The sequence below is a fragment of the Planococcus citri genome, chromosome 4 (genome assembly GCF_950023065.1).
Source record: "Planococcus citri chromosome 4, ihPlaCitr1.1, whole genome shotgun sequence".
Classification (NCBI taxonomy): Eukaryota; Metazoa; Arthropoda; class Insecta; order Hemiptera; family Pseudococcidae; genus Planococcus; species Planococcus citri.
The window spans coordinates 33,241,163-33,267,691 of record NC_088680.1 but is presented as its reverse complement, the minus strand read 5'-3'; the positions used below and the strand labels follow the sequence as shown (position 1 = coordinate 33,267,691).

At 34.7% G+C, this 26,529-nt stretch overlaps 1 protein-coding gene across 2 annotated transcripts; it reads left to right on the top strand.

Annotated features, from left to right (window-relative positions):
* GABA-B-R2 (gamma-aminobutyric acid type B receptor subunit 2) lies at positions 1 to 26,358 on the top strand. Of its 2 annotated transcripts, none has more exons than XM_065363889.1 (17): positions 1 to 1,211; positions 7,142 to 7,600; positions 10,410 to 10,547; positions 11,116 to 11,283; positions 12,201 to 12,376; positions 12,514 to 12,694; positions 14,758 to 14,991; positions 15,093 to 15,153; positions 15,246 to 15,483; positions 15,764 to 16,004; positions 16,088 to 16,210; positions 16,509 to 16,619; positions 16,716 to 16,940; positions 17,034 to 17,307; positions 17,748 to 17,850; positions 21,291 to 21,736; positions 21,806 to 26,358. In XM_065363889.1, the coding sequence occupies exons 2-17, from the start codon at positions 7,343 to 7,345 to the stop codon at positions 22,237 to 22,239; spliced, it is 3,411 nt and encodes a 1,136-aa protein (XP_065219961.1). In that variant the 5' UTR covers positions 1 to 1,211; positions 7,142 to 7,342; the 3' UTR covers positions 22,240 to 26,358. The 2 variants fall into 2 exon arrangements, with proteins under 2 accessions (XP_065219961.1, XP_065219960.1); XM_065363888.1 differs by having other exon boundaries at positions 17,034 to 17,325.
* The last annotated feature ends 171 nt before the right edge of the window (positions 26,359 to 26,529 follow it).

The window sequence follows — 26,529 nt, the reverse complement described above, 5'->3', positions numbered from 1 at the left end:
CGCATTAGAGGTGTGCAAGAGCTGTGCCTGTGCCTTTGTCGCGTGCGTGCGTCCGCGTTCACCGTTCAGTTCTCTCCGTGTAGTTGGAGTTGCGGTGTAACCGAGAGAACGTGTACCCCTGGTGTATTGTCGGCTTTGCCTATATACACACATACTCGATCTCTTTCTCTTTCTATCCTCTCTAGCAAACACGACGTTTTTTTTGTTTTTTCTTTTCTTAAAAATTTTCACTCAGTTGCGTGTGTTTGTTTGTGTGTGTGCGTGTGTGCCAAAGTATTCGCGGTTAGGTACACTTATCTCTATCGAATGGATATTTTTCTCTATAATTCTCTCCATTAGTATATAGTACATATTATTAGACGACGTATTTTGGTTTGTGCTTGACCGTTGTGTTGTGCTGCGACTGTGTGGTCTGTGACTGTGCTTACTCTACATAACGTGTATACCTACTACCTAGTATTAAGGTATATGTCGTAGTTCGCGTCGTCGACCAACCTTTTCGCGGTGCTGCTGGCTCTGATATCGTTATTATTAATTCGAATTCGACATTCGCGCTCGTATCTTAGGCGTACACCTGTGCAGATTAATTTCACCTCCGCCAAACTGTGATCTGTTCGATTCGATATACTGGATACTCCTCGTATGTGTATAGTGAGGTACTACCTCGATGTGTGTATGTGCTCGTTGACGCGATGCGACTACGATAGCGTTTATTTCCACCGCTGTTCGAGGTGGTGACTGTTTTTATCTATAATAGCCGAGAAGCGAGCTAATTTATCTTACGACGATTCGCGCGATGAAATTTTTTTTCGTCGATTGTCGCGACTCGAGTCGTTTCACGTGTGATTTTCGTATCAAGACGGCGGCGCGGCGTCGACGGCGTTAAAATTTAGTCACGTCGTCGCTGCAGCGTTATCGATGAATCGCGCGGCTAATTAAATATGTTTTTACGCGCGTGTTTGCGTTCGCTTAAGCTATTTCCGTTTTCGTTTTGCCTTCCTCCGGTCGTTTCCGTATTTTTGTATATTGCTTATTCGACCACCACCACCACGACGACCACGAATATATGAAGTGTCGATTACTCCTATATCTGGATAAAATATAAGTACCTGGTGTACGTACGTACTACAAGAGGTAATCTCACGTGTCACTTGGTCGCCGTCGGGCGTCGAGAATCAATCATGCCGTTATTTTGGTTCCAAAATCAAAAGGTACGTAGCGTGGTTTTTGAGTCAATGTCCTAAACAATTGCGTGGCTGAGAACCGTAGTAGTACCGTACATAGTTAGGTACTTTGGTAACATGAAATTCAGACGTGTTTATACTGGGTGTTCCCGTAATGGTTCCTAATGATTTGCCTATAATAGTGTACCAACCCGCATAACACGCATGAAACTCATTTCGTAGCCATGTGAACTGTATCTGCCACGAATTGGCGATTGAGTGTCACATGTGACTTTTTTTTCAGAGCTGTGCTACTCTTTATAGATGAGTACTTAAATTAGGTTCTTGGAAGTAGAATTAAATAATCCTTATCAATAAAAGAAACAATACGAGTAGCGCGAATCATTAGGCTCGAAATTTAAGGCGTTGCTAGCATGTTGCTAGATATGTCCCTTGAGCATATAAATAAGAAAATGAGCTGGTATAGTTCTTTTTTGGGAAGGAGGGGGGGGGGGGGGTGCTACGTTGAAACGGTTCTCGAGATATTATTTCAAACGCCTAAAAGTGCCTATGAGAAAAAATTACTAAAATTTTCAGAAATTTGATGACACCTCAGTATAATTACCTTATCAAACTTTGTCAAATAATCAAATTTTTCAAAAAAATTACATTTTTTCAAATTTGTTACTTTGTATAAATTAATTATTGCCCTTTTAAAAAAGTTACTGAGTACCTAGTATAAAATTTCAAAAAATTTTGAATTTTTTTGAATTTTATTTTGATTTTTTGACAAATTTTTCAATTTAAATGAAACAGTTTTTCAAGCTATTCAACTTTGGCCCAAGTCAAGCTTATATAACTTGAAGAGTACACAGAAAGAACCAGACAATAGTCACTTTTTTAAACGTTTGTGTTACATGCGTTTCAAAGTATCAGAATGCTCCAATTTTGTAGTGAATTTGAATTTCATCATAGTAATGACTGGAAATACATCACACAACATCCCACAAACAGAACTCGAGACATTGTAGAAAAAAAATAAAGAGATATGCCAGTTACGAGTTAAAAAGTCACTCTTTTCGTGAAAAAATCTAGCAGAAAACCGAGTGTTTTGCAACAGCTTGAATTCGATCAAAATCGATTATTATGATGACATTGACGACATAATGAAAAATTTTCGCATTCTAAATACATAGTTAATGATTTTGAAATTTTCTTCCTTTTGTCTGAGATTTGGTCTCGGCTCATTTCTCTCCCCTCCTATATTCTTTAAAAGCCATTTTTAGCCCCAAAAAATCGAATTTTTTAAAAATCCAATTGGACTACATTTTTCCACTCCTCAGAGTTAATTTAATTCGATCCTAAACTCCTTTTTGAAAATTTTCGACTTGTCTGGTTCTTTCCGTGTGGTCTTCACTTTGGACCTTCAAGTATATAGCCAGATTCACGTCAGGTTTGATTTTGACGTAATCTTAGCGTAGCTTGACCGCAGATCCGCCGGTACGAGGCCAAGTTCCTCATATTTTGACTCCTCAATTTTTTTTATCAAAAATTCTCCAAGGCTAGCTCTAGAGAAGCTTACAAAGTACTTTCACTCTCCACCTCGTGGAATTTTCGTTTAAAATGATCCTGGGAGACATTTAAATCCATTAAAAAAATTCTTCATAATTTTTACTAGCTTTTATTTTACAATAAGTAAATAATTTCAAAATCACTGATCGAGATTGAATTTGTCCTGAATTAATCCAAAATATGAGAAAGGGCCCTAAACGTTTATTCCGTAAAATATCTCATAGTACTTTCGGCTCCACGAGTAAGCCAAAGTGCTCCCATCTCAAAAAAAAATCTTGAGGAGATTAGAGAGAGTCTGCAAAGTGCGATTTTCCTCCATTTTCAAAGTGCTAATTCGAATCCCTTAGCTTTGGCTTGGCTTGGCTTTGGCCTAAGTCTTAGTTTAGCGCCAGCGTTGGCTAATTAAAACCAATTTTCTGAAATTGAGGCCAAAAAAATTGAAGCTAAACCAAAATTAAGTCAATGCTGAACTAATACTAACCAGGGAGGTGCCCCAGGTAACATCCACCGATTTCAACGATTCTCGCATCATTGGATAGAGGACATCGAACATAGACTAACCCCAAATTTTCAGCTGCTGAAGTTGATATTTCAGCCATCCAGGGCAATATTTCGATTTTCACATTGAAACTTTTAAAAAATCGAAAAATTGCCTTGGAAGGCTGAAATATCAACTTCAGCTGCTGAAAATTTCACCGTGGGCTTGTCTTATCATACGTATTGAAATGCCCAAATAATATGGTAAGTTTCAGTACGCGACCTGCACCGACTATTTTTGGTCAATTTTTCAAAATTTTCATGATTGTGAAAATAGAAAAATCGCCCTAAAGGGCTCAAATATCAACTTCAGCAGCTGAAAATTTCACCGTGTGGTAGTCTTATCATATGTATTGAAATGCCCAAATAATATGGAAGGTTTCGGAATGCGATCTCCGCCGACCATTTTTGCCTTAATTTTTCAAAATTTCTATGTGAAAAAATTACCCTGGAAGCCTGAAATATCAACTTCAGCAGCTGAAAATTTCACCATGGGCTAGTCTTATCAAGTTATCATATTATGTATTGAAATGTCCAAATAATATGGAAGGTTTCAGTATGCGACCTCCGCCGACTATTTTTGCTCAGTTTTTCAAAATTGCGATGTGAAAATCGAAAAATTGCTCTGAAAAATCAAAATTTCAACTTCAGCAGCTGAAAATTTTGTGGGAGACTATGTTTGATGTCCTCTATCCAATGGTGCAAGAATCATTGAAATCGGTGTATGTCACCGGGGGCACCTCCCTTGTAAACTGGACATGAACTAAAACTAAGGTATAAAACCAAACTTAGATTTAGCAAAAGCTCAACTGAGACAAAATGGGTTCTGCCAATTCCATGCTAAACCTGTTGTAAGGCTAGGCTGAGATTAAACTAAGGCTGAGCTAACGCTAAAGTTGTCAAATGTTTAATTCAAAAAACCAATTTAGTACATTATAGTACAATTTCCTTGAAATGATCCGTGAAAGATCCGGATCACAATTTTCCGGGAGATCTTTGATCCGTGATTTGGATCACAAATTTCTCAATGATTCGTGATCCGCAACAACCCTGATTTTTAAATTCAGCATCCTCAAAAATCTCGCAAATAACGCACCACACGAAATTTGCAATTTTTCTGATATTTTGACCATGTTTAAGGGTACTGAAATGGTGGAGGGGGTAGAATGGTACAGTTGAAAAAATGAGTCAATATTTGAACTCAGTGTCTCCGAACTGATAGAAGTCGATCTCGATATACCGCTTCCTTTCAAAAATATATATATATCAAAATTATGAACCCATGTTCCGTCCCCCCCCCCATTGAATTGAAATTCCATTTTGAAAAATAATCCGTTGAAAAAATATAATATTTGTGTAGAAAATCGTCACCATTGGTAATTTTTTATTGACAATATTCAATTTTTGTACTCATGATAAAAGTTCGGCTTTTCAGTCGAACGTTCAATTTTGAACATTTCAGAGTCGTATCTGAATTCGAATAAACCCCACAAACAGATTTGCGGCAAATTCGAGGAAGTCTGAAGATATGTGCCTTCATTTGGCCGTTCTGCAAGAAATCGCATCAATGTCGAAAGAATTGCATACTCAGTTTGCCGTAAATACGAGTCTTGTAAACTCGTATTTACGGCGAACTAAGTATGCAATTTTATTAACACCATCAAAGGTTGTCTTCAAATCAACGCACTCCCTTTCCGTGTTAATTGGAAGTTGGAACCAAAGCATTATGAAGTCTGGTTCTCCGGTTCAGCTCAGAATTTCTCTCTTGCCCGCCCTAAAGGGGGGGGGGGTGAGGTGCGAGTCTAATAATTTTCATACAACCGTCAAACTTTGAAAACTCATATCACAAGACTGGTTGGACTTGAAGAAAATCTGTTTGCGGGGTTCTACAAAAAAAAGTAGGTGGAAGATTGAAAATGAGTACCTAATCGAATTTTCAAACACTTGAATCTGAATTTTTTCAGATAGAGTAAGAGTTCAACTTTTCAAGAATGAGAACAAACATTGAAAACTGTACCATTTGAGCTATAATTTGAAAAATTACGATGAATACGCTTTTTTCATTTTTTTGGTCACAAAATAATTTTTAGAACGAGATTTCAACATTCCTCTTGGGCACCAAGCTCTCCCAAAATGAAAAAAAATCAACTCAGAAAAAATTCCAACTCTGGAAGTACTTTTGGAGGGAAGATAATATGGGTCCTCAAAGAGAATTATTTTCGAACAATCGTGTTTTTTTTGCTCTAGCCCCTACACAACCTGTTCCATGAGGAAATGATCCAGCCCTAAAAGATAGTATTTGATATTCTGCATCAGCCTAGGCCATTGCCATCAAAATCCAAGACCATTTTTAGGGTTCTATTGAGCGGTTAACAATTTGCAGATCGCTTATTTTTGGGTAATTTTGTGTTTTTAACATTTTTTCTCCTCAAATATTTCGTATCAATTATGGCAAAGCATATAAAGATATCATTTCTGAAACCGCGGAAATATTTTAGAATACCGATTGATTGTTATTAATTGTGAGATGCTGAGTTATATCCCCTTATTTTTTTCAATTCAATCCCTCTCCCCTCCCCTCACCAAAGTTCCTCATTACAATCTTTAAGTTAAACATGAACAAAATGCCAAAGAGAATATAAAACGTACCGAGCTTTACACAATTTACGGTCGTTGAATTCGAATATTTTTTTTTTCATTCAAAAATTCGCCTCTCAAGCTCTTACTTTTTCAAAGCAAAACTAAAAACAGACGAGACACTGAGAATAATGATAATACATCATATTAAGTAGGTATGTACCTACATATTTAAAATTCGAAATAATACGCAATGCTTGAAGTTTTCTGCGAAACCGAAACTATAATATTTTGATATTATTTCAATTACGTAAAATGTATTTTTAATACGAATTCTTTTTTATGGCCTTTCGATTCGCAGGGTCGACAAACTAATCCACATGGGTGTAGTTCAGTTCAGATTAAGTATATTGCATATTTAGATAGATTAGGTATTCGGTAACATTTGCGGCAACATCTCATATTTTATAGCTGTATAGGTAGATGCCTGGATATATACGAAGTAATATCAAAATTACTTACTACAAAATGTTCAAACATAAGACAGTTTTCCTCCTCGCTCCTGTCCCTCAAGCGCGAACGAATTATTGAATTTCGCCTTTTTTCCCTTACCTACATCTATCTTGTTGTGTTCAAATCACAAAATTATGTCGTCTTTGCTGAGTAATGTAATATGCACAAACTTTCTTTTAAAATGTTGTTTTTACCTCAGAAAAACGTTGTCTTTGTTTAAACAGCTGTAATAAAAGACAGGAATGGATCGATTGATACCTATGGCTATGGGCCATGTTTACATATTATTGGCACCAAACGACGTATTTCGTGGATTTTTCCATAATATTTTGCCCCCTTGACCTTCCTTCGAGTTATTAGAAATCAATAGATATAGAAATAAAACATGGACAAAACATTTTTTTGAATAAAAATCCTCTAAGATGATTAACCTTTCATTTCAAAAAATGTAGGTATATTTTTTCGTAGTAATTTCTGATTGGTAGAGGATCGTAATGAAATTAGGACAAGGAAGTATCCCATTCCTTCGATCAGAAACTCGTTTGAAATTATTGCTTTGCTTTCTTGATTTTTAAATATTTTCCAAGAATGGGAAAATTATGTTTAGATTTTAAAATTTTATCTGTAGGAGGGGGAGGGGGGTGATTTTCAAATTTTGTTTATTTGGTTATTATTAGAATACCTCTATAATAAGATCGTGTTATTGATTTTTCATTTACTGGATGAACTAATCTATTTTTACATCACCTAATGTATTCGTCATTTATTCTGGTTTACAGGAATTTTACGAAATACTACGATAACGATTACCTGCTCAACGTAGTAGGTAACAAGATAAAGCAACTCGGAAAAAAAAAAGTCAGGGAAAGCCTGTGACCACGATCCCTGCAGCAATCTCCGCAACCACGACCACCTCAACTTCGACGACGAGAAAACACCAAAGAGAGAAGAAAAGAATAGTAAAGAAGTTGTGAAAAGCGATGCCATTATGTGGTCACCATTTGCTGTTGGCAGTGACCATATGCGGTGTTCTGGTCGTCTGTCAAAAACCGTCTTCAGTTTCCAAACGACATGATGTCTATATAGCCGGATTCTTTCCATTTTCTCCGGAACTGCTGCCTGAAACAGCGACTGGTCGCGGAGTGATGCCGGCCGTCAAGCTGGCCATAGAACATATTAATGAAAATTCGGCTGTGTTGAGGAATTACAGATTGCATATGTGGTGGAATGATACGCAGGTATGGATCTCGATTATTGTAAGATTTTATCATAAATTAATTTTTGTACTTTGAGCAACTCGTTCAAAAATTTATACGAAATCTCATCAGATGAGTTTTTTGGGGACTGCGAATAAATTTTGAGAAAAAAGTCAAAACCTTGCAAGATGGGCAAAAACTCATTTAATTGAGTTTCCCTAATAGTTGAGGCGCCCTCATATTTTTTTCTTAAAGGGGTAGTCCTAAGGAACATATTTTCTAACCGTTGTTCTCAAAAAAAAGTGGCCATAATTACAAAATGGCGGTCATTTTGATTGACGGGTCAGCCAATTAAATCATATATTTTGTGTTCCAACATAGGACTTGCACGAAATTTTTTAAACCATACAAAGGTAGATCGAAAGAGCAGGCAAAAATTTATCACTTGTCAAAATTTCAAGTGCTGAAGTGCCTTTTTCGAGTTTTGGTGAATTTTTGAAAATCAAGTTTTGGCCAAAAATGAGAAAATAATCAAAATCTCACCAAATTGACCTAGAAAGCTGAAATTTGGGATATATCCTATTTTCGGCCTGTAAAATCGATTGGAAACGGCTTCAAACCGTTTTGAGTAGTTCTGGAGTCTCGAGCAGGTTTTTGAAACTTGAAATTCTCACAAAATTTCATCAAATTGAGTTGGAAAGCCGAAATTTATTCTGCAAACTAATTTCAATACGCTACGAAGTCGAGTGCAGGTGGTTTTGAAGTCGTTTTGGAACCTCCAGCGAATTTTTGAAAATTCCTGGAGCCTCCAGCAGATTTTTGAAACTTAAAATTTCATCAAAATGGACGAGATGGAAAGCTGAAAATGACTCTACGCTCCATTTTTAACACCCTCTGAAGACGACTTCAGGTGGGTTCAAGTCATTTTGGAGCCTCCAGCAACTTTTTGAAAATTCCTGGAGCCTCCAGCAGATTTTTGAAACTTGAAATTTTCATCAAAATGGAGATAGAAAGCTGAACATTACTCTACACTCCAATTTTAACACCCCCTGAAGTCATTTTGGAGCCTCCAGCGACTTTTTGAAACTTCCTGGAGTCTCCAGCAAATTTTTAAAACTTGAATTTCCACAAAATTTTATCAAATGCCGTTGGAAGGCAGAACTTTATTCTGCAAACAGATTTCAATACGCTATGAAGTCGACTGCAGATTGATTTCAAGTCGTTTTGGAGCTTCCAGTGACTTTTCAGAAAGTACTGGAGCCTCCGGCAGATTTTTGAAACTTAAAATTTCTACAAAATTTCATGAAATGGGGTTGGAAAGCCGAAATTTACCCCATGCCTTAATTTCAACACGCTGAATCGATTGAAGGTGATTTTAAGCTGTTCCGGAGCCTCCAGCCATATTGTGGAAATTCCCGATTTTTAAAAAGTGTCTATACCGGAGATGATTTCATACTGTTTTGGGGTCTCTATCAATTTTTTAATTTTTAAAGATCTCAATTTTTGAGGGAAAAAACTCTAATCTGCCCAATTCAACTTGAGCACGTATAAATGGATTATTGACAGAAGTCTGGGACAAATCAAGGCCTGGAACCTCCTTCAATGGACTCAGAATGCTAAAATAGGGGTGCAAGAAAATTTTAGCTTCCCAATTTCATGAAATAAAATTCTGTAAACATTTCAAGTTTCAAAAATCTGCAGGAGGCTCCAAACCAACTCAAAAATTGTTTGAAACTTTTTCCAATTGATTCAGACAGTCCAAAATAAGGCACATATAACACTTCAGCTTTCTAGGTAAATTTGGTAAAATTTTGATTTTTGAAAATTCATCAAAAATCTAAAAATGTGTTTTAGCTCCTGAGATTTTGACTTGCGATGTATTTTAGCATGTTCTTTTGATTCAGCATTGAACGAAATGAAATTTTTTCTGTCGATTAGGATACCTCTCTCGTTAGTCAAAAATTGATTCCAATCTTTTTCTATTTGAAGAACGTTTCCCCTTTAATTTTAAAGATTGGCAAAACTTTTACCTGAGATCGAATTTCTCGGACACCCTGTTTAATCCATTAATCATTCAACTTCTCATTAAGTTTAAGTGGTTGTAGGGTGTACAACAAGGAGGTTCATCTTCGATTTTCCCAGACTAGGGTATTCCTAATTTCACATTCCCTTCACACTATATACTGATATGCTCCAATCCGGGCAGTGCAGAAAAGTAACTCATTTGGGGGGGGGTTAGGGGACAGTGCATAAAATTTGTTGAATAATTCGTGATTTTTCAGTTTTAATTGTTTCGACTCCGCATAGTACATACAAGTAATTTATACCAGATATTATTATTTTTTTTTTTTGAAAACTTTCAATTTATTGATTAGAAATTAAATGAATAGTAAAAAAAAAACCAAATCTGGAAATTTAGGCGAAATGATCGTCTGATGAGTCTAGATGGGAGTATTTTTGATCCCCTGAATACAAATCTGGAAGCCTGAATGATCAGATTTTTGAGTTTAAAAATTTTATTTCTCATTTTTTTGGCAACTTTTCGATCTATGGTCTCTAATTTGGATCTCAAGACTTAACTGTTTAGAAGGAGGAATGAGAGGCCATTTTCTAAATAAAGTTATATGGAGTGAAATTTTCAAAAACTGCCCTATTTTTGGAAATGATCTTATTTTGAAAACACTCAACTCCGCTTCTCCCCTCTCACTTCTTCGATCAAAGACTTCAAAATATTTTATAGAACATTTTCAAGCCCATGTTTTTTTTTTTTTTTTTTTTCAATGAAGAACGATCAACATTTACCTAAACCTAATGCGTACTAATCCGAATAAATATTTTTTTTTGCTTACAGTGTAATGCATCTGTAGGCGTGAAAGCTTTCTTCGATATGATGTACGAAGAGCCCCACAAATTGATGTTATTCGGTACAGCATGCACTCAAGTTACAGATCCGATTGCAAAGGCTTCCAAACATTGGCATATAACACAGGTATGTTCATTTATGATGGCTATTCTCTGCGATATTTTTTACTGAATTGTTCTATTTCTTACAAGTTTACTGCCCCATCTATTGGACCCATCTTTGATCTAACCTTTTTAGGTTACAAAACCGGATAACAGATACCCGGAAAAATAACTTGACCTGCTTGAGTAGGTTGTAGTTTAAATTTAAAACCATCAACTATCAAATGACAATCCCTTTTTTATCGTCGCCCTGTAGAGTTGTAGTAAAAAGATGCCACTTTCAGAACGTTATATTTGATTTGGTTTTACTGCAGGTCCATTATAGATAGGTAGGGGAAAAGGTAGCAAATCGATTCTCTTCTTAGCATGTGGTAATACCCAAAAGCTAAAGCTACCTTATTTGTTTATTAATCGATGAAAGAAAAATATTATCTACAGTTTAACCACTTTTTCGTTGCGAATATAATTATAGAGAACATTTTCTTGACTTTTATCAAAATATCTATTAAATAGGTACTTATGTTAGCTTTTATTCTTTACGATGTCTTAATAAATGGTTTTAATATTTGAACATTTGTTTGACGTTTCTGCAGCTGTCATACGCCGATACAGATCCGATGTTTACGAGTTCCAGTTTTCCAAATTTATTTCGTATGGTTCCCAGTCAGAATGCTTTCAACACTCCGCGAATACGACTGCTGCAGTATTTTAATTGGACTCAAGTTGGGACTATTTACCAGAACGAACCTCGTTTCTCTTTGGTAAGAAATTAGACTCGATAGGAGGCCATTTCTCAATTCCTGCTGTAGTATTCCAAATGAGGCCAGTTTTCCTTGATTTAAAGCGAGTTTATTAAAAATGGAAATATTAAATTCTAAAAAGCACCAAAAAAAAATCAATTTTACAGCTTCTTTCTACTGTTCATACAAGTGGGTGGCGATATATTTTTTTTTAATTAGCAACATTTAACGAGTTTTATTAATTTTACTCGTGTAAAGTTCATTTTTATAAAATCAACATTTCAAAATTAAAAATGCCTATTTCATAATTTTGACTCTTAATTAATTTTAGAAATGAGACATATCGTTTCCATTTGATGATTTATTATTAGAATTATTATTTTTTATGAATCCGTGGAAGGCTGGTCTAAATTATGAAGTTATTGTGAGAATAGCTCTCTTTTTGTAGTTACTTCAAATCAAGCAGCAAATTTTTTCAAATAATTTTTTCATGGTAAAAAAACCTATCTAGTCAGAAGACTCGAAAAATATTCAAAATTTTGAAATATTTCTGCGAGGAATTTCATTTTATTCTTTAAAATTCGGAAGGTGGACACTTCAAGACAAGTGCACAAAAGTATAAGTGAGGAAGTGAGCAATTATTCGAGTGTAGGCAGTCAGTAGGTGGATGTTAGTAGTACCATGTGCGAATACAACGTAGTAATTTTAGCGTTGTAAGCAGCGAAGCAGCTCAAGTGGCAAAACGACGGTCATTGCCGTTCATTCGATACCTACGTATTTGTTTTATTTGTTTGCTTTTTTTTTCCTGAACTTGACAATAAACTCACATATCCCATTCACTAATCTACCTACTTACCTCGTAAACGTGAATTATTTATCGACTACCTATGGAATATGTAGGCTAATACTCATATGTCACGATCGTTTTAATTTTGCAGTCACACAACAAATTAGTATCCGAGCTAGATGCGATGAATTACACGGTTTTGGAAACTCAAAGTTTAACTACAAACGTTTCGATCGCGGTGGAACGATTGAAAGAAAAAGATGTCAGAATTATTCTGGGGAATTTCAACGAATCCTGGGCCAAACGTATATTCTGTGAAGCTTACAGGTACCTACCTATATGGTTTATTGTTTCCACGTAATTTTACCCCCTTTAGGCTTCCGTTTTTCAAGGTTTTCAAACGTTTCAATTGCTTATACTTTTACTGATTTTTTCATGAGTATTTTTTTTTTATCGATTTACAGAGTTGGAATGGTTGGCCGAAAATATCAGTGGTTGATAATGGGAACGTATGGAGAAAGATGGTGGGAAAACGAAAGAGATGCCCCTTGTCCGCCTGTGGAATTGGCAGCTGCGCTGGATGGTTGCATTTTAACCGATTATCTGCCTTTGGCTTCGAATAGAGTGATAACTATATCAGGAATAGTGAGTATTGTGTTACGTCAATTCTTCTATTTTTTTAAACAGCTGCCTAAAAATGTACCTACCTACATTTGAATTGATGAGGGGGGGGGGGTCGATAGATTTCGAACAAATTCAGCAGAGATCTTCATTTTGAGTTGAATGTTACCCGGTACAAAATTTTAGCACCGGAAGTGCACAAGGAGGAACGATATGAGGCCTCAAAAAGATTGATTTTCAAGAAAATCGTGGTTTTTCGCCCTATCACAGCACAATCTGTTTTGGGAAAAATGATTCAGTCTCAAATGAAAGTATTTGAGATTCGGCGTCGATCTGTGCTATTGCCGTAAAAATCCAAGACCACTTTTAAGGTTCTCCTGGGGGGTCAAAACTTTTCAAATAAGTAATTTTTGGACGAATTCGTGTTTTTGAATTTTTTTTCAATACCTAGGTATGTACATATTTTGCATTAGGGTCATTCCACGTCAATTCAACCTGGAGAGGGGGATGGAGTGGGCGATTTTTTTGAAATTTTTCCTGTGGAAAGACCTTCCGAAGGGATGACCAATGGTGCAAATCGCAGCCCTCTAGCACTTTTTTAAAGGTTGCTAGGGGGTGTCAAATTTTTCAGTGAACTTGAAATATCACCCATTTCAGCAGTGGATTACTCGATAACCGCGATATACCTACCAAAATGGAACTTTTTCCAATAGTTAGGGGTTTTGAAAGGCTTTTTGGTGATATTATAAAAATCAGTGTTGCTACTTTTTTTCGTACGAAAAATCAGCTCAAAAAGTTTCAAAACGTAGTTTTCATATCGTTCTGACTCTCAAAAATTCTGAAAAAAATATATTATGGACAACTTTTCATGCTGAACAACATATTAAAAAATTGTGATGGTGTTATTTCGTAAAGTCGATTTTAAAAAATTGAAAGTTTGCGAAAAAATGCGATTTTTTGATTTAAAACACGAAAAAAAGTTTTGATTGGTGAAGTTGACCCATTTGACGCGTATTTTTACGTATCAACTGAGAAAGTTGAGAAAACCCTTTCACTCGATGAAATAAACTCATCACAAAAAAACAAATTTGGAAAAAAAATCAATTTTCAATTCCAAACATTAAAAAAAGTTTAAATTTATTCAGTCGTCTTATTTTGACCCCTTTCTGACGTATTTCATGAAAAAGTTGATAAAAATTACACTCATAGAAAAAAAAATTAAAATTCGTTTATTTTTTCATCTGAATGAATTGAAAAAATAAAACGAATTTTAATATTGAAAAATATAATTTATGAAACTGGAGAAATATTTTGGAATGCAGTGGTGCCAATTTTTTGGTCCTTATTGCCAATTTCAAAAAATCGAGAAAATAGCCAAAAACTTATGAAATTTTTTCGATTTTTTTAAATTTGGCAATAATGAGTTAAAAATTGGCTGCACTGCGTTTCAAAATATTTCCCCAGGTTCAGAAAATTTTCAAAACACGAATTTCCCCAAAATTAGCGATTTACAAATTTTCAACCTCTCAGTAGAACCCCAAAAAGGACGCCATTTTTTCCAAAACAGGTTGGGTAGCAACTGAAGCAAAAAAAACCAAGATTTTTTACAAAAAGTCCTTCTCTTTGAGACCTCATAATGTCTCCTCCAGGGGTACCCTAGTGACTAAAATTTTTTTGGATAGTTTTCAATTCAAAATAAAAGCCTCCGCCGAATTTGGTCAAAACCACTGACTTTTTTTCCTGGTATGATCCACCCAAATGCACATACAGAGAAACTAAAAATTAAATTAGGAAATTACGCCTATCTGGTGAGGAGGGAGAGGGAGGTAGTAGGGAGTATTTTTCCATCCCTCGCTTTTCTGTCATCGTTTCAACCTGTTGGAAAAATTTTGAAAGTGAGATTGGTTTGAATTTTCAGGTAAATTCAAGGAATCGATAAATGAAAAAAAAAATAGATAATTTTTGCACCAAAAATACTCTTAGCCTGTCCCTTTTCTTTTTCAAGATGATTTATTTTTATTCGCAACTAATTTTCTCCAAAATGACAAAATGACTTATATGTATTAAAATTTATTTTAATATTTCAGACACCCACCGAGTATCAGCAAGAGTATGATTCGAGAAGAGGGGCCGAGTATTCTAGATTTCATGGCTACACATACGATGGGATTTGGACAGCTGCATTGGCAATTCAACACGCCGCACATCGCATCAGATCTATTAAAACCAACGAAACAATAGTCGATTTCAGATACAGGGATAAAATTTGGGAGAAATTGTTCGTAGAAGCTTTGAAAAATACAAGTTTTGAAGGAGTCACCGTAAGTGATCATCTCTCTCTATTATGAGTAGAAAATCTATAAAACTGACACGAATATAAACGATGAATATTTTCCAATTTATTTCATCTGTTTTAATTTAGGGACCAGTACGTTTTTACGATAACGAAAGAAAAGCCAGCATTTTACTGAAACAATTCCAAAGTCAGTATCTCGTTGCTCGACTGCTTTTACCTACACTGATTTGATGGTTATGATTTTACTAACTTCATTTTGTGGTTTTGTTTCGAACGTAGGTAACGAAGAAGTCAAAATAGGCGAGTACAATGGCCTCACAGAAATGTTAGATTTGAGCACAGGGAATGCTATCAGATGGAAAGACGGACGAGGTCCTCCGAAAGACAGGACGTTATTAGTGTTTGAAAATTCGCACGTGAATTTCGGTCTTTATTTTACTTTGGTGGTGTTTTCGATTATTGGAATCATAACAGCCACCGTATTTTTAATCATCAATATTAAATATAGGAATCAAAGGTTAGTTATTTTTCGAGTCAATAATTTTAATTCGATATGATCTAGGTAGGTAGGTACCTACTACCTACCTATTTCTGCTATGCTTAGTCTAGGCTTACTACCTACGTCAATATTAAGTAGTTTGTTTCATTGATTAATTACCAATTACTCGTAAATTATGCTCAATTACCTACACATGAATTGAATGCATTGATTATTTACGCAGAATTTAATCGAGTGTAAGTTATTGGATTTTTATTAATTATGTCTCTGTTTTTCTGTTTTGTTTTCGCACATGAAGATACATAAAAATGTCCAGTCCTTATCTGAATAATCTGATCATCATCGGATGCATTCTAACCTACATGAGCGTGATATTTTTGGGTCTGGATTCGAGTTTAACCAACGTGCAAACTTTCCCTTACATATGTGCGGCCAGAGCGTGGTTATTGATGGCTGGATTTTCATTGGCTTTCGGCGCCATGTTCTCAAAAACTTGGCGAGTGCATTCCATTTTTACCGATGTGAAGCTCAATAAAAAGGTTGGTAAATATTGGTACTATGATCGGAATATTATGTAAATAAATGTTCATCTATTCAACTTTGGATAATGTTTTTTGTGTAGGTGATTAAAGACTATCAACTTTTCATCGTGGTTGGAGTGTTGTTAGCTTTCGATGTTGGAATAATGACAACGTGGCAAATAACAGATCCTTTTTACAGAGCTACCAAAAATATGGAATCTTATGTAAGTAAAGTTGTTTATTTTCAATAGGTAGGTACCTACCTATTTACAATCGACATGAGAAAATCACCCCAATATTTTAGATTTTGAGCTTCTATTATCTAAAAAGGGACAAGTCCTAAACGACAGTAAAATGTTCAATTCATGCTAGAAAAATTCGAAAGAGATTCAAAAAACCATCTCCAGTAAAAATATTAATCACTGAATTTCATTTCGTTTTTTTGAAAATTTAAAAAAAAATTTTAATTCGACTCATTTCTGATTTTGCATGCTTATTCTGAACCTAAAATTTTATTTTTAGATCGATTCCAACAGTGAAGATATCCAAATTATACCAGTGAATGAATACTGCCAAAGTAATCGAATGACTTGGTTCGTCGGATTCATCTACGCTTATAAAGGGCTTCTCATGGTATGTGAATCATTTTATACTTTCTACCATACAATCTTTTTTGTACGTATTTTTTAATTCGTGTTTTGTTTGTGTACTTTATTATTCTACGTTTAGATATTTGGAGCATTTTTAGCTTGGGAAACGAGACACGTTAGTATACCAGCGTTGAATGACTCTAAATACGTCGGTATGAGTGTTTACAACGTGGTGCTAATGTGTGTAATGGGTGCTGCGATATCGTTCGTGCTTACCGACCAGCAAAATTATTCTTTCGGAATAATATCGGTTTTTATACTATTCTGTTCAACGATTACCGTCTGTTTGGTATTTGTTCCCAAGGTTAGTAGAAAAAATGCCTACTTACTACGTAGGTATTTAGATTAAAAGAGATCGATAAAAATGTACCTACCTACATATATGTTTTTTTCAAAGGTTGTCGAGCTGAGAAGAAATCCTCAAGGTTCGATAGATAAACGAATCAGAGCTACTCTGAGGCCTATGTCTAAAACTAGGCGAGAATCTTCCGAACTTGAAGAACACTTCAAACATGCTAAAACAACCAATCAAAAATACCGCAAATTGTTGCAAGAAAAAGACAACGAACTGCAAAATTTACTCAGGAAATTCGACGTCGACGAACAGAAACAATTACCGTCGAAACTTCACAGCACTCAGGATGACGTGTCGTCACATATCCGTAAAGAAAGTACGAATCTCGCTGCTGGTATAGAAACATAATGCATAACGTACTATAATTACATAAATACCTAGACCTTACATATAGCTTATAGGGTGTGCATGATAGAATACGAGTAGGTAGTAGGTACCTACTTGAGTCAGAAAGATATGAGCTTTTTTCGATTTTTTGAATAGAAAAGCTTTATTGCTTTATTGACTCGGGATGATGAGTAGGTACCTACGTAAAAGATGATTTGAGCATAAAAATGCCTACTTAATCTTTTAGAAAACATAGATTTTCTTGAACACCCTGTAGACTAGATGTACGTACCTCTTATTAATTTAATTTACCATCAAATTTGATAATTTTAATCGCTCGAAAAATTTTAATTGCTAATTTTGTTTTCTCTGTATAACTAATTGTTCTGTTTGTTTTTGTTTGATTTGATTCGATTGGTGCAATTGCAGTGCCATCGGCTACCGAAACGACTGAATTGAGTTCTGGCTGCTCTCCCAATTCGTCGGCAGCTGATATTGAAACTATACCGATGGTCAACGGACAATCGCACAAGTAAGTTGATTGCAAATTCAATAGAAAATGTGATCTTTTGTACGTATAAACATTAGATGAACATTCCTGAAGTCCTGAAGGCCTATACATATAGAAAAATTTCAATTTTTAGAGGAACCTACTACCTGCATAATTGTTTTGGATGTCTTTTTAGTTTTTTTAGTCGTAGGATCCATTCTAATTTTTTGAAATTTTTTACTTGAAAGCCTTTTTTTAGGTGAATCTTCTGACATAATTTTCAAAATTTTACTATCTTACGCTGAAAAAAATTGAATTAGTTGCTTCCTAAAATTTATTTTTTTTTTAAATTTTGGTTGTTTTTTTATAGTTACCAAAATGTTAGTTTCCAAAATTGATATTTCAGCAATTCACCTACATTATTCGGAGTCAACGAACATGTGTTGCACTCTGGCGGTGAAATGCATGAAACACATGTTATCATGCTGAAAGGGGGACATTTCCATACTCACGCACACTTACACACGCGCACACATGACTTGTCGAGATGCGAATGAATGCGATTCTCTGCAAAAAGTCCCCCTTTCAGCAAGTCGATGGTGGCGCCGCCACGAGATGTTAACGCCGAATTGTTGTTGTTGTTTTTTCTTTATTCAGTGAAACTGATGAAAATTAGTCCCGAAATAAAACCTCCAGACCAATTTAAAATTTCACCAAAATTTTGCAATTTCTCCAGAAGATTCGAAAATTAATTTCGGAACCTATAAATCGAGTTTACGCCATTCTTGAACTATTCAACAAAATTCATCAGCCGAAATGTAGATATAGACTTGTTAAACAGGTCGAAAATAAGCCACAACTCGATTTTTAACTGTCCAAATCAATTTCCGCGACTTTTGGACCGATAAAAAAATTCTAGAGAAATCGAAAATCATACTAGAGGCTCCAGAATGGCTGTAAATAGTCAAATTCGATTTGAGAAGTTGAACAAATAAAAATAGAAATGTACCCTACTTATTAAAAATAATGATTTAAAAAAAAGCAAAAATCGTCAAAAATTATGTCATTTTTGGATTTTTAAAAATTCACCAAAAATCGAAAGATCAATTTAGGCAGCTGAAATTTTGATGGGGGGGGGGAGGTTTCAGACCGTGCTCTTTGCAGAAATCGCGGCTTTGTTCAAGTCCGAGGCTAAAACTGTGAGTCATAATGATCCCCAAGGTGTCTGACGGTCATGAAAGTCATGAAAAGTCATGAATTTTGCTCGAAGCACACTTGAAAATTTTTTTTACGAGCCCATAAAATGAAAGAACTGAAATAGGTACACACTTTCTACATACAAAAAAAACTTCCTCGCAGTTTTAAGCTATTCATTGAGGTAAGGGGGGGGTATTTTCATGAAAATGTTTTGTTTGAGAGTTTTGTTAGACACCTGTTCTCTTGTAAGCATTTTTTTTTTTTTTTTTTTTTTTTTGAAATTGGAGACGTCTTGATTTTATTTTGATTTTTTTTTTTTAATTTATATTCATTATAGTTTTTTTCGATAATTTTTGTGTATTTCAAATTTTTTCATGCTATAAATTTCTCATTATTTTCCATCAAAATACCCATTGTTTAATCATATAAATTTTTTTCATATTACAATTTTTCTTCTTAATTTTTTTTCATTTTTCATCTGTAAAATGTTTTTTAAAAATTTTTAAAAATCATGAAGACAAAAATACCCTAATAAGTAATAATGAACGTCACTTTAAAGATATTTCATTTCAACATTTTCTAATTATCGATTTCACTCATTTTGTTTGGAGCGAATGTGACCTTCCTGTATCATAAGGAGAGATTCACGACGTCCCGAGCCCATAAAAATTTTCAGCTGTTCAAAACCTCAAATAAAAAGTTAAGGGTTCTGCAGGGTTCTCAATTTTTTGAAAAATCACGTTTTGGGACCAATATTGGTAACAACAAGAAAAATCGGTACTGTTTTAGGAAGCAGACCGAGCAGACGTGTAAAAAGATGTAAAATAGAAAATACTGACCCTGACTTGAAGAAAAAACAATAAACATTCGTTTGCCATTCCACTCTCCGCCTCCTTCCCCCTCCCTCACTCATGATTTTGGAATCAATTCACAAATTCTAAATCACTTACATATTTTTGATATGTAGTTCCTTCAGAAAAATAAGTATTTTTTCAGGACTTATGGAATTTTTTGGACTTTTGTCCATTTTCCACAAAATCGAATAAAAAACAAACAAAAGTATAATCATTAAAAAAAATAAGATTGAAATTTAGAATTTTTAAAAGCTTTTTAGAAAAAATCAAAGTTCAAAAAAATTCTGAGTGAATTGAAAAAATAAACGAATTTTAATTTTTGTGCTATGAGTGTAATTTTTATCAACTTTTTCAGGAAATAGGTACGTCAGAAAAATGTCAAAACAAGACAAAACTGAATAAATTTAACCTTTTTTTGATGATTGGAATTGAAAATTGAATTTTTTCGAATTTAAATTTTGTGTGATGAGTTCATTTTATTGAGTGAAAGGGGTTTTTCAACTTTTTCAACGGATACGTAAAAATAGGGGTCAAATGGGTCAACTTCACCAATTGAAACTTTTTTTTATGTTTCAATTCAAAAAATCGCATTTTTTGCTAACTTTCAATTTTTTTAAATTGACTTTACGAAATAATGCCATTCCAATTTTTTAAAAAATATGTTGTTCAGCTTGAAGAGTTGTTCATAATATATTTTTTTCTGAATTTTTGAGAGTCGGAACGATATTAAAACTACGTTTGAAATTTTTCGAGACTAATTTTTTGTACGAAAAAAAGTGGCAACACTGATTTTTATGATATCACCAAAAGGCCATTCAAACCCCCTAACTATTGGAAAAAGTCAGTGGCGTAGCCAGGATTTTCTCAAGGAGGGGGCAAAACCAGATTTTAAAGCATAAAAAATCGAAATGAGGGGTAATTTTCTGGAAATCTATCGTAATGTGTGATGATTTCACGAAAATGAAGGCAAAATTACTGCTCGAGCGAAGCGAGAGCGAAAATTTTTGGAAAAAATGGGTCCAAACAACGAAAAAACGTCCATTTTTGCATGTTTTCTTTCAAATTTTCGCTCTCAAGGGGGGGCATGGCCCCCTTCGCCCCCCCTTGGCTACGCCACTGGAAAAAGTCCCATTTTCGTAGGTATCGCAGTTATCGAGTAATCCACTGCTGAAATAAATGATATTTCAAGTTCATGCGATTTGCGCCATTGGTCAACGGTCATCCCTTCGAAAGGCCTTTCCGTAGGAAAAATTGAAAAAAAAATCGCCGACCCCCCCCCCTCTTGGTTGAATTGACGTACAATGACCCTCAAGACTTGTTTCCACCCCAACCTTTCCCTACTCTCCAAATTTGTCAAAATAATGAAATGTCCATCTACGTTACAGTATGGCTTTCTTTGTGACTGATTTTTCCTCTTATTTTTCGTTTCAGAAAAAAGACTACTTTCGCAGCGTGTAAATACCCTTCGTATTCGACTGAAGAAACGACGGCCGTCTCGGTCGCTCCGGACGACAAGAAGAACAACGGCGGCGGTGACTTCCCGTCGTTGAACACGTCTTCTCCTCTGTCGTCTTATTGTAAAAATTCGCCTCCTTCGAAACCGCAGAGCGTCGGTACCACTAGACGAAGATCGAGTTTAGCAGCTCAGCCATCTTCTGCAGCATCTACGGTTCAAGAACAAGCTCAACCTTCAACACCATCTCATCATATAAATGGCTGTAACGCTAGCGGCGATGGCAGCGGTAGCATGCGTAGGACTTCGGTTCCGACCAAGCGTAATTCTCCGGCCTTTGTGCATCAAGACGAGCTGTGGCTGACGCAAAGGCAGTGTAAATCGAAATGTTTGCTCAATTCTGATGGTACTTCTCCGTCCGATGGTTAGTAATTTATACATATGTTCAAAATGTAAAGGTACAGCATTTTTAATTTAATGATTTTATGTGCAGACGAAGCGGAGAAATCCACCATCATGCAAAGATCAGTATCAGAAAAAAGTCGCGATAAATACGCGCATTCGCATTACCGCCACCATCACCATCGTTATCACCATCATCACCAAGGAACGCTGCAACAACAGCAACAGCAGCAGCAGCAACAACAACAGCAACAGCAACCATTCCATCACCATCATCATCACCATCACCACCACCACCATCAACAACATTCAGCCTCGGTGTCCGAATGTCATACGTTGAAAAAACCCACACCGGCTCACGTGCAAAGTACTCCGAACGTCTTAGGCACCGCGCTATCCGATGAGAAACTCGTCGACCTCGCCATTTTACCAATTTTCCAAAAATTACTAACCGAACGTAGAGGGGCAGCGATCGCCTCATGCCCAAATATTGCCATCAAATGCGATATCGTCGAATACTTATAGTATCAGGCGCCGCTAGCGCTTTCGCGACCACTTCTACATTGCATTTTGCATTTTGCAGCATTCGCACCCGTCTACTGAAATAGGTACTAAGTATGTACTACTCGAGTAATTGCACAAAAACCACTTCCCCTCCATTTACGCATTTCTTCATTGTGGCCTGTATCAGGGATGAGTGCCGCCCACAAGTAAGCGTTTATACAATTTGATACATTTAGATATTTAACTATGCAGGCTGCAGATATTCTCTTCGTATAAGTTCATTCGAATGTAATAGTAGCAAGAGTGTTTAGGTTCACTCGTATCAGCTTTTTAGGTACTTGAAGTGATATTCTACCTTCATTGCACGTTGGGGGGGGGGAGTGGAGCACAAAAAGCCTCGAATTTTCCAAATCCTTTGGTTTCGAAATTTTTTTACAAGTTTGTTGTGAGCTTTTTCCTATTAAAAAAGAGGTTCAAAAAATTTCAAAAATTTCGACGAATTATAAATGTATTTTCCGGGCAATTTCAAAAAATTTTAAACCCAAAATCTGGCCATGATATTTGAGTTTATTGAAAAAGTGGCATGTGACGTATCAAAATAGTTTAAAATTTCACGAAAAATTCAATTATTTCGACGAAAATGTTTTTCGAGCATTTTTAAGTAATTTTGAGCCCAAAATTTGGCCATAATTTTCGAGTTATTTGAAAAGGTGGCATGCGACCTATCAAAAAAATTTCTCGAAAAATTCAAATATTCCGACAAAAATGTTTTTCGAGGATTTTTACAAAAATTTTAAGCTCAAAATTGGATCAAGATTTTTGAAATTTTTTAAAATGTGTCACGCAACCTATCAAAATCAGAATAGGTTAAAGTTTTGGAATATGTAAATGAAAATATTCTGACAAGAATGTTTTTTGAGCATTTTTGAAGAGTTTTGAGCCAGAAATTGGGACGTGATTTTTGGGATTTTCGATAACGATGTCATGCGACCAATAAAAACGGGTTGAAATTTTGACAGAAAATCAAAATTTTTTATTAAAATTTTTTCCGAACAATATTGAAGAATTTTTAGCTTAAAATTGGGTCAAGATTTTGGAATACACTGAAAAAGCGTCATGCAATCTACCAAAATGAGTTGAAATTTCACGAGAAATTATGCTTAGGAACCTTTCTGAGGAATTTTGAGCATAAAATTGGGTAATGCAGGTTTTTTAGTTTTTAAAAAAAGTGTAATCCGACCTATCAAAATGGCTTAAAACGTTGATAGGAAATCAAACATTCTTATTAACATTTTTTTCTGAACAATTTTGAAGAATGTTCAGCTCAAAATTGGATCAAGATTTTGGGGTTTATTGGAAGAACGTCATGTAACCAATCAAGATGGGTTATAATTTCACGAAAAATTGAAATATTTCAACTAAGCTGGTTCTGAATATTTTTGAAGAATTTTGAGCCCAAAATTAGGTCATGATTTTTGGAATTTTTGAAAACTGTGCCATGTGACCTGTTAAAATGGGTTAAATTTTGGTCAGAAAATCAAAATTTTTATTGAATTTTTTTCTGAACAAGTTGAAGAATGTTTTGCTCAAAATTGGGTCAAAATTTCGAGATTTTTGAAAAAACGTCATGTAATCGACCAAAATGTGTGGAAATTTTACGAAAAATTAAAATTTCGACGACTATGAATGCAGATTTTTGGGATTTTTGAAAAGGTGTCATGCGACCTATCAAAATGAATTAAAATTTCTCGAGAAATCAAAATATTTCGATAAAATTGTTCTTGAGCATTTTTGAAGAATTTTGAGCCCAAAATTGGGTCACAATTTTGGTGATTTTTGAAAAAGGTTTCATACGACCGATCAAAATGAGTTAAAATTGTACGATTAATTCGAATATTTCGCCGGAAATGGCTTTTGAACATTTTCGAAGAATTTCGTGTTCAAATTTGGGTCATGATTTAGGATTTTTGAAAATTCCATGCCATGCATCAAAATGGTTTAAAATTTTGCAAGAAATCCAAATATTTGGACGAAAATGTTTTCTGAAAATTTTGAAGGATTTTGAACTCCAAATTTGATTTGTGATTTTCAATTTGTTTAAATCAGCGTCTTGCGACCTATCAAATTTGGTTAAAATTTCGGCAAAGAATCAAAAATTTCCATCGGAACTTTTTTTGAGTAATTTTGGAAAATTTTGAAATGAAAAATTGCCATAATTATGAAGTATTTTGGAAAAGTGCTATGTAATCCTACCAAAAAGGGTTAAATTTTCAAGAGAAAATATCAAACCCAGAAAATTGGCTCAATGTTTGGGCTCAAGATTCTTCAAAAATACTCAGAACTATTTGAATTTCTGCTCAAATTTCGACGCATTTTGATAGGTCGCTTGACACTTTTTTAAAATTACAAAAATCAAAACTGAATCTTGGGTTCAAAATTTTTTTCAAAATACATTTTCTTCGATATAAATTGAAGTTTACTGCAAAATATTGACCCATTTTGATGGATTGCATGACCTTGGGCTCAAAATTTATCACTTCAAAACTACTCAAAAAAAGTTTTGAAAACATTTTTAATATTCAGTCCAAATTTTAACCAATTTTGAAAGGTTGCCTACCTTCTTCAAAATATCCCAAAAATCGTGACTCCCTCCCTCATTCTGGTTTCAAAATTCTTCAAAAATGCTCGAAACACTTTTTCGTCAGAATTTTTAAATTCCTCGTGAAATTTTGACTCATTTTGATAGGTCGCAAAGGCACTTTTCATTAACTCTACAGCAGTTCATTTTTACTTAGAAATTCGACTCCACCCTGCTGTGCAAGCCTCATATGGATCAATATTTCACTATTTTGGATATTCACTTTCCGAGTAGAATATCGCTTCAAGCCTATCCTCATAGATAGGTACTTCTAGTCATAGCTTACACCTTACCTACTATTTGTCATCGTTATCGTTGTAGGTACTACACGTAGGTAGCACTACACTACCAATACCTAGGTAGTAGGTACCTTTTAGTAGGTCCAAGTATGCATAGTATACCACATTTTATAAGTATTTCTCTGTAGAACGTGCCTTCTTCCCGCAGTTGGGCTAACTCTTTTTTGAAAACTTGAAAAAAGTGAACTCACCAACCCAATTCGAACAAAAAATAGTTATTTTTTTTTCAAAACTCATTTTTCAATGATTTTTATTTTCGTACCTAGCGAACATTTTTTATTTTTCGAATCATGCTGTAGATAAAACATGATTATAAAAAAAAATCGTCATTATCACCGCTAGTTTTTTTCTATTGCATTATTTAAAAATTACAGCCTCGTTGTATTTATTAGAAAAATCGCAATTCTCACGAAAGAAATTTTAAAAAAAGCGTGTCAATTTAGGTAATTTTATTAACGAGTAATGATTACTGATAATAAGTGATAAGGCACCCAGCGCAATCTTTTACTTTAAATATCGACACACCAAGCGAAAAAAAAATATGAAAGAGTAGCGATTCTTTACTCTTCACTTAAGTACTCTTTTTAAAAAAGAGTCAATTTCGAGTCGAACTCTGACGTGAGTTGACTCGTAATGTTTAAGGTTGGTATAAAAATGCAGTTTCCATACTACTGCTGTGTTACCTATCCACCCACGTATACTCTTCTAGCAAAAATACTCGATTAAAAATCATTACGATATCGATGGATCACTTGGTTACCCCATCGTTATTGTTATTACATAAGTATCGAAGAAAGTTGGTTGGTGTGGATAGGTAGGTGAATTTTTTGAACTATATAGGTACTCAACGTACATTTAAAAAAAAACGTAGTAGGTTTCGTATGTATTTTTCATACATTCTTACAAAAATTTAATGCATTTTCCTCTTTCTTTTTTCTTTTTAACGTTTAATCACACATTCAAAGGCATTCGCGTAGTTATACTTGCAGTTGCAGAAGGCGTAAGTCGCGTCTGTATTTGAATGTAGAGTCTGATCGGAGTTATAATTTTAACTTTAAGGTTGTGAATATATCTAATAGTAATCAGTTTTTATATAGATTTGTTGTTTGTTAAACTAAATGTGTTCTATCGAAGAAAAAGAAATTTTATTTTTATTAAGTATTATTATTATAATTATTATATTATTAAAATGTATTACCGGTATTATTATTGTATTATTGACATTATTATCGTGGGAAGTGAAGGAAACAAAACGAACAGAACAGAAGTAATAAGTGAATAAATAAGATCTTTTTTTACCCCCGGATATCGGCTTTGTAATTACTGACCTATTCATTTTTCATGTTTCAACGTTACAAAAAAATATTACAAATT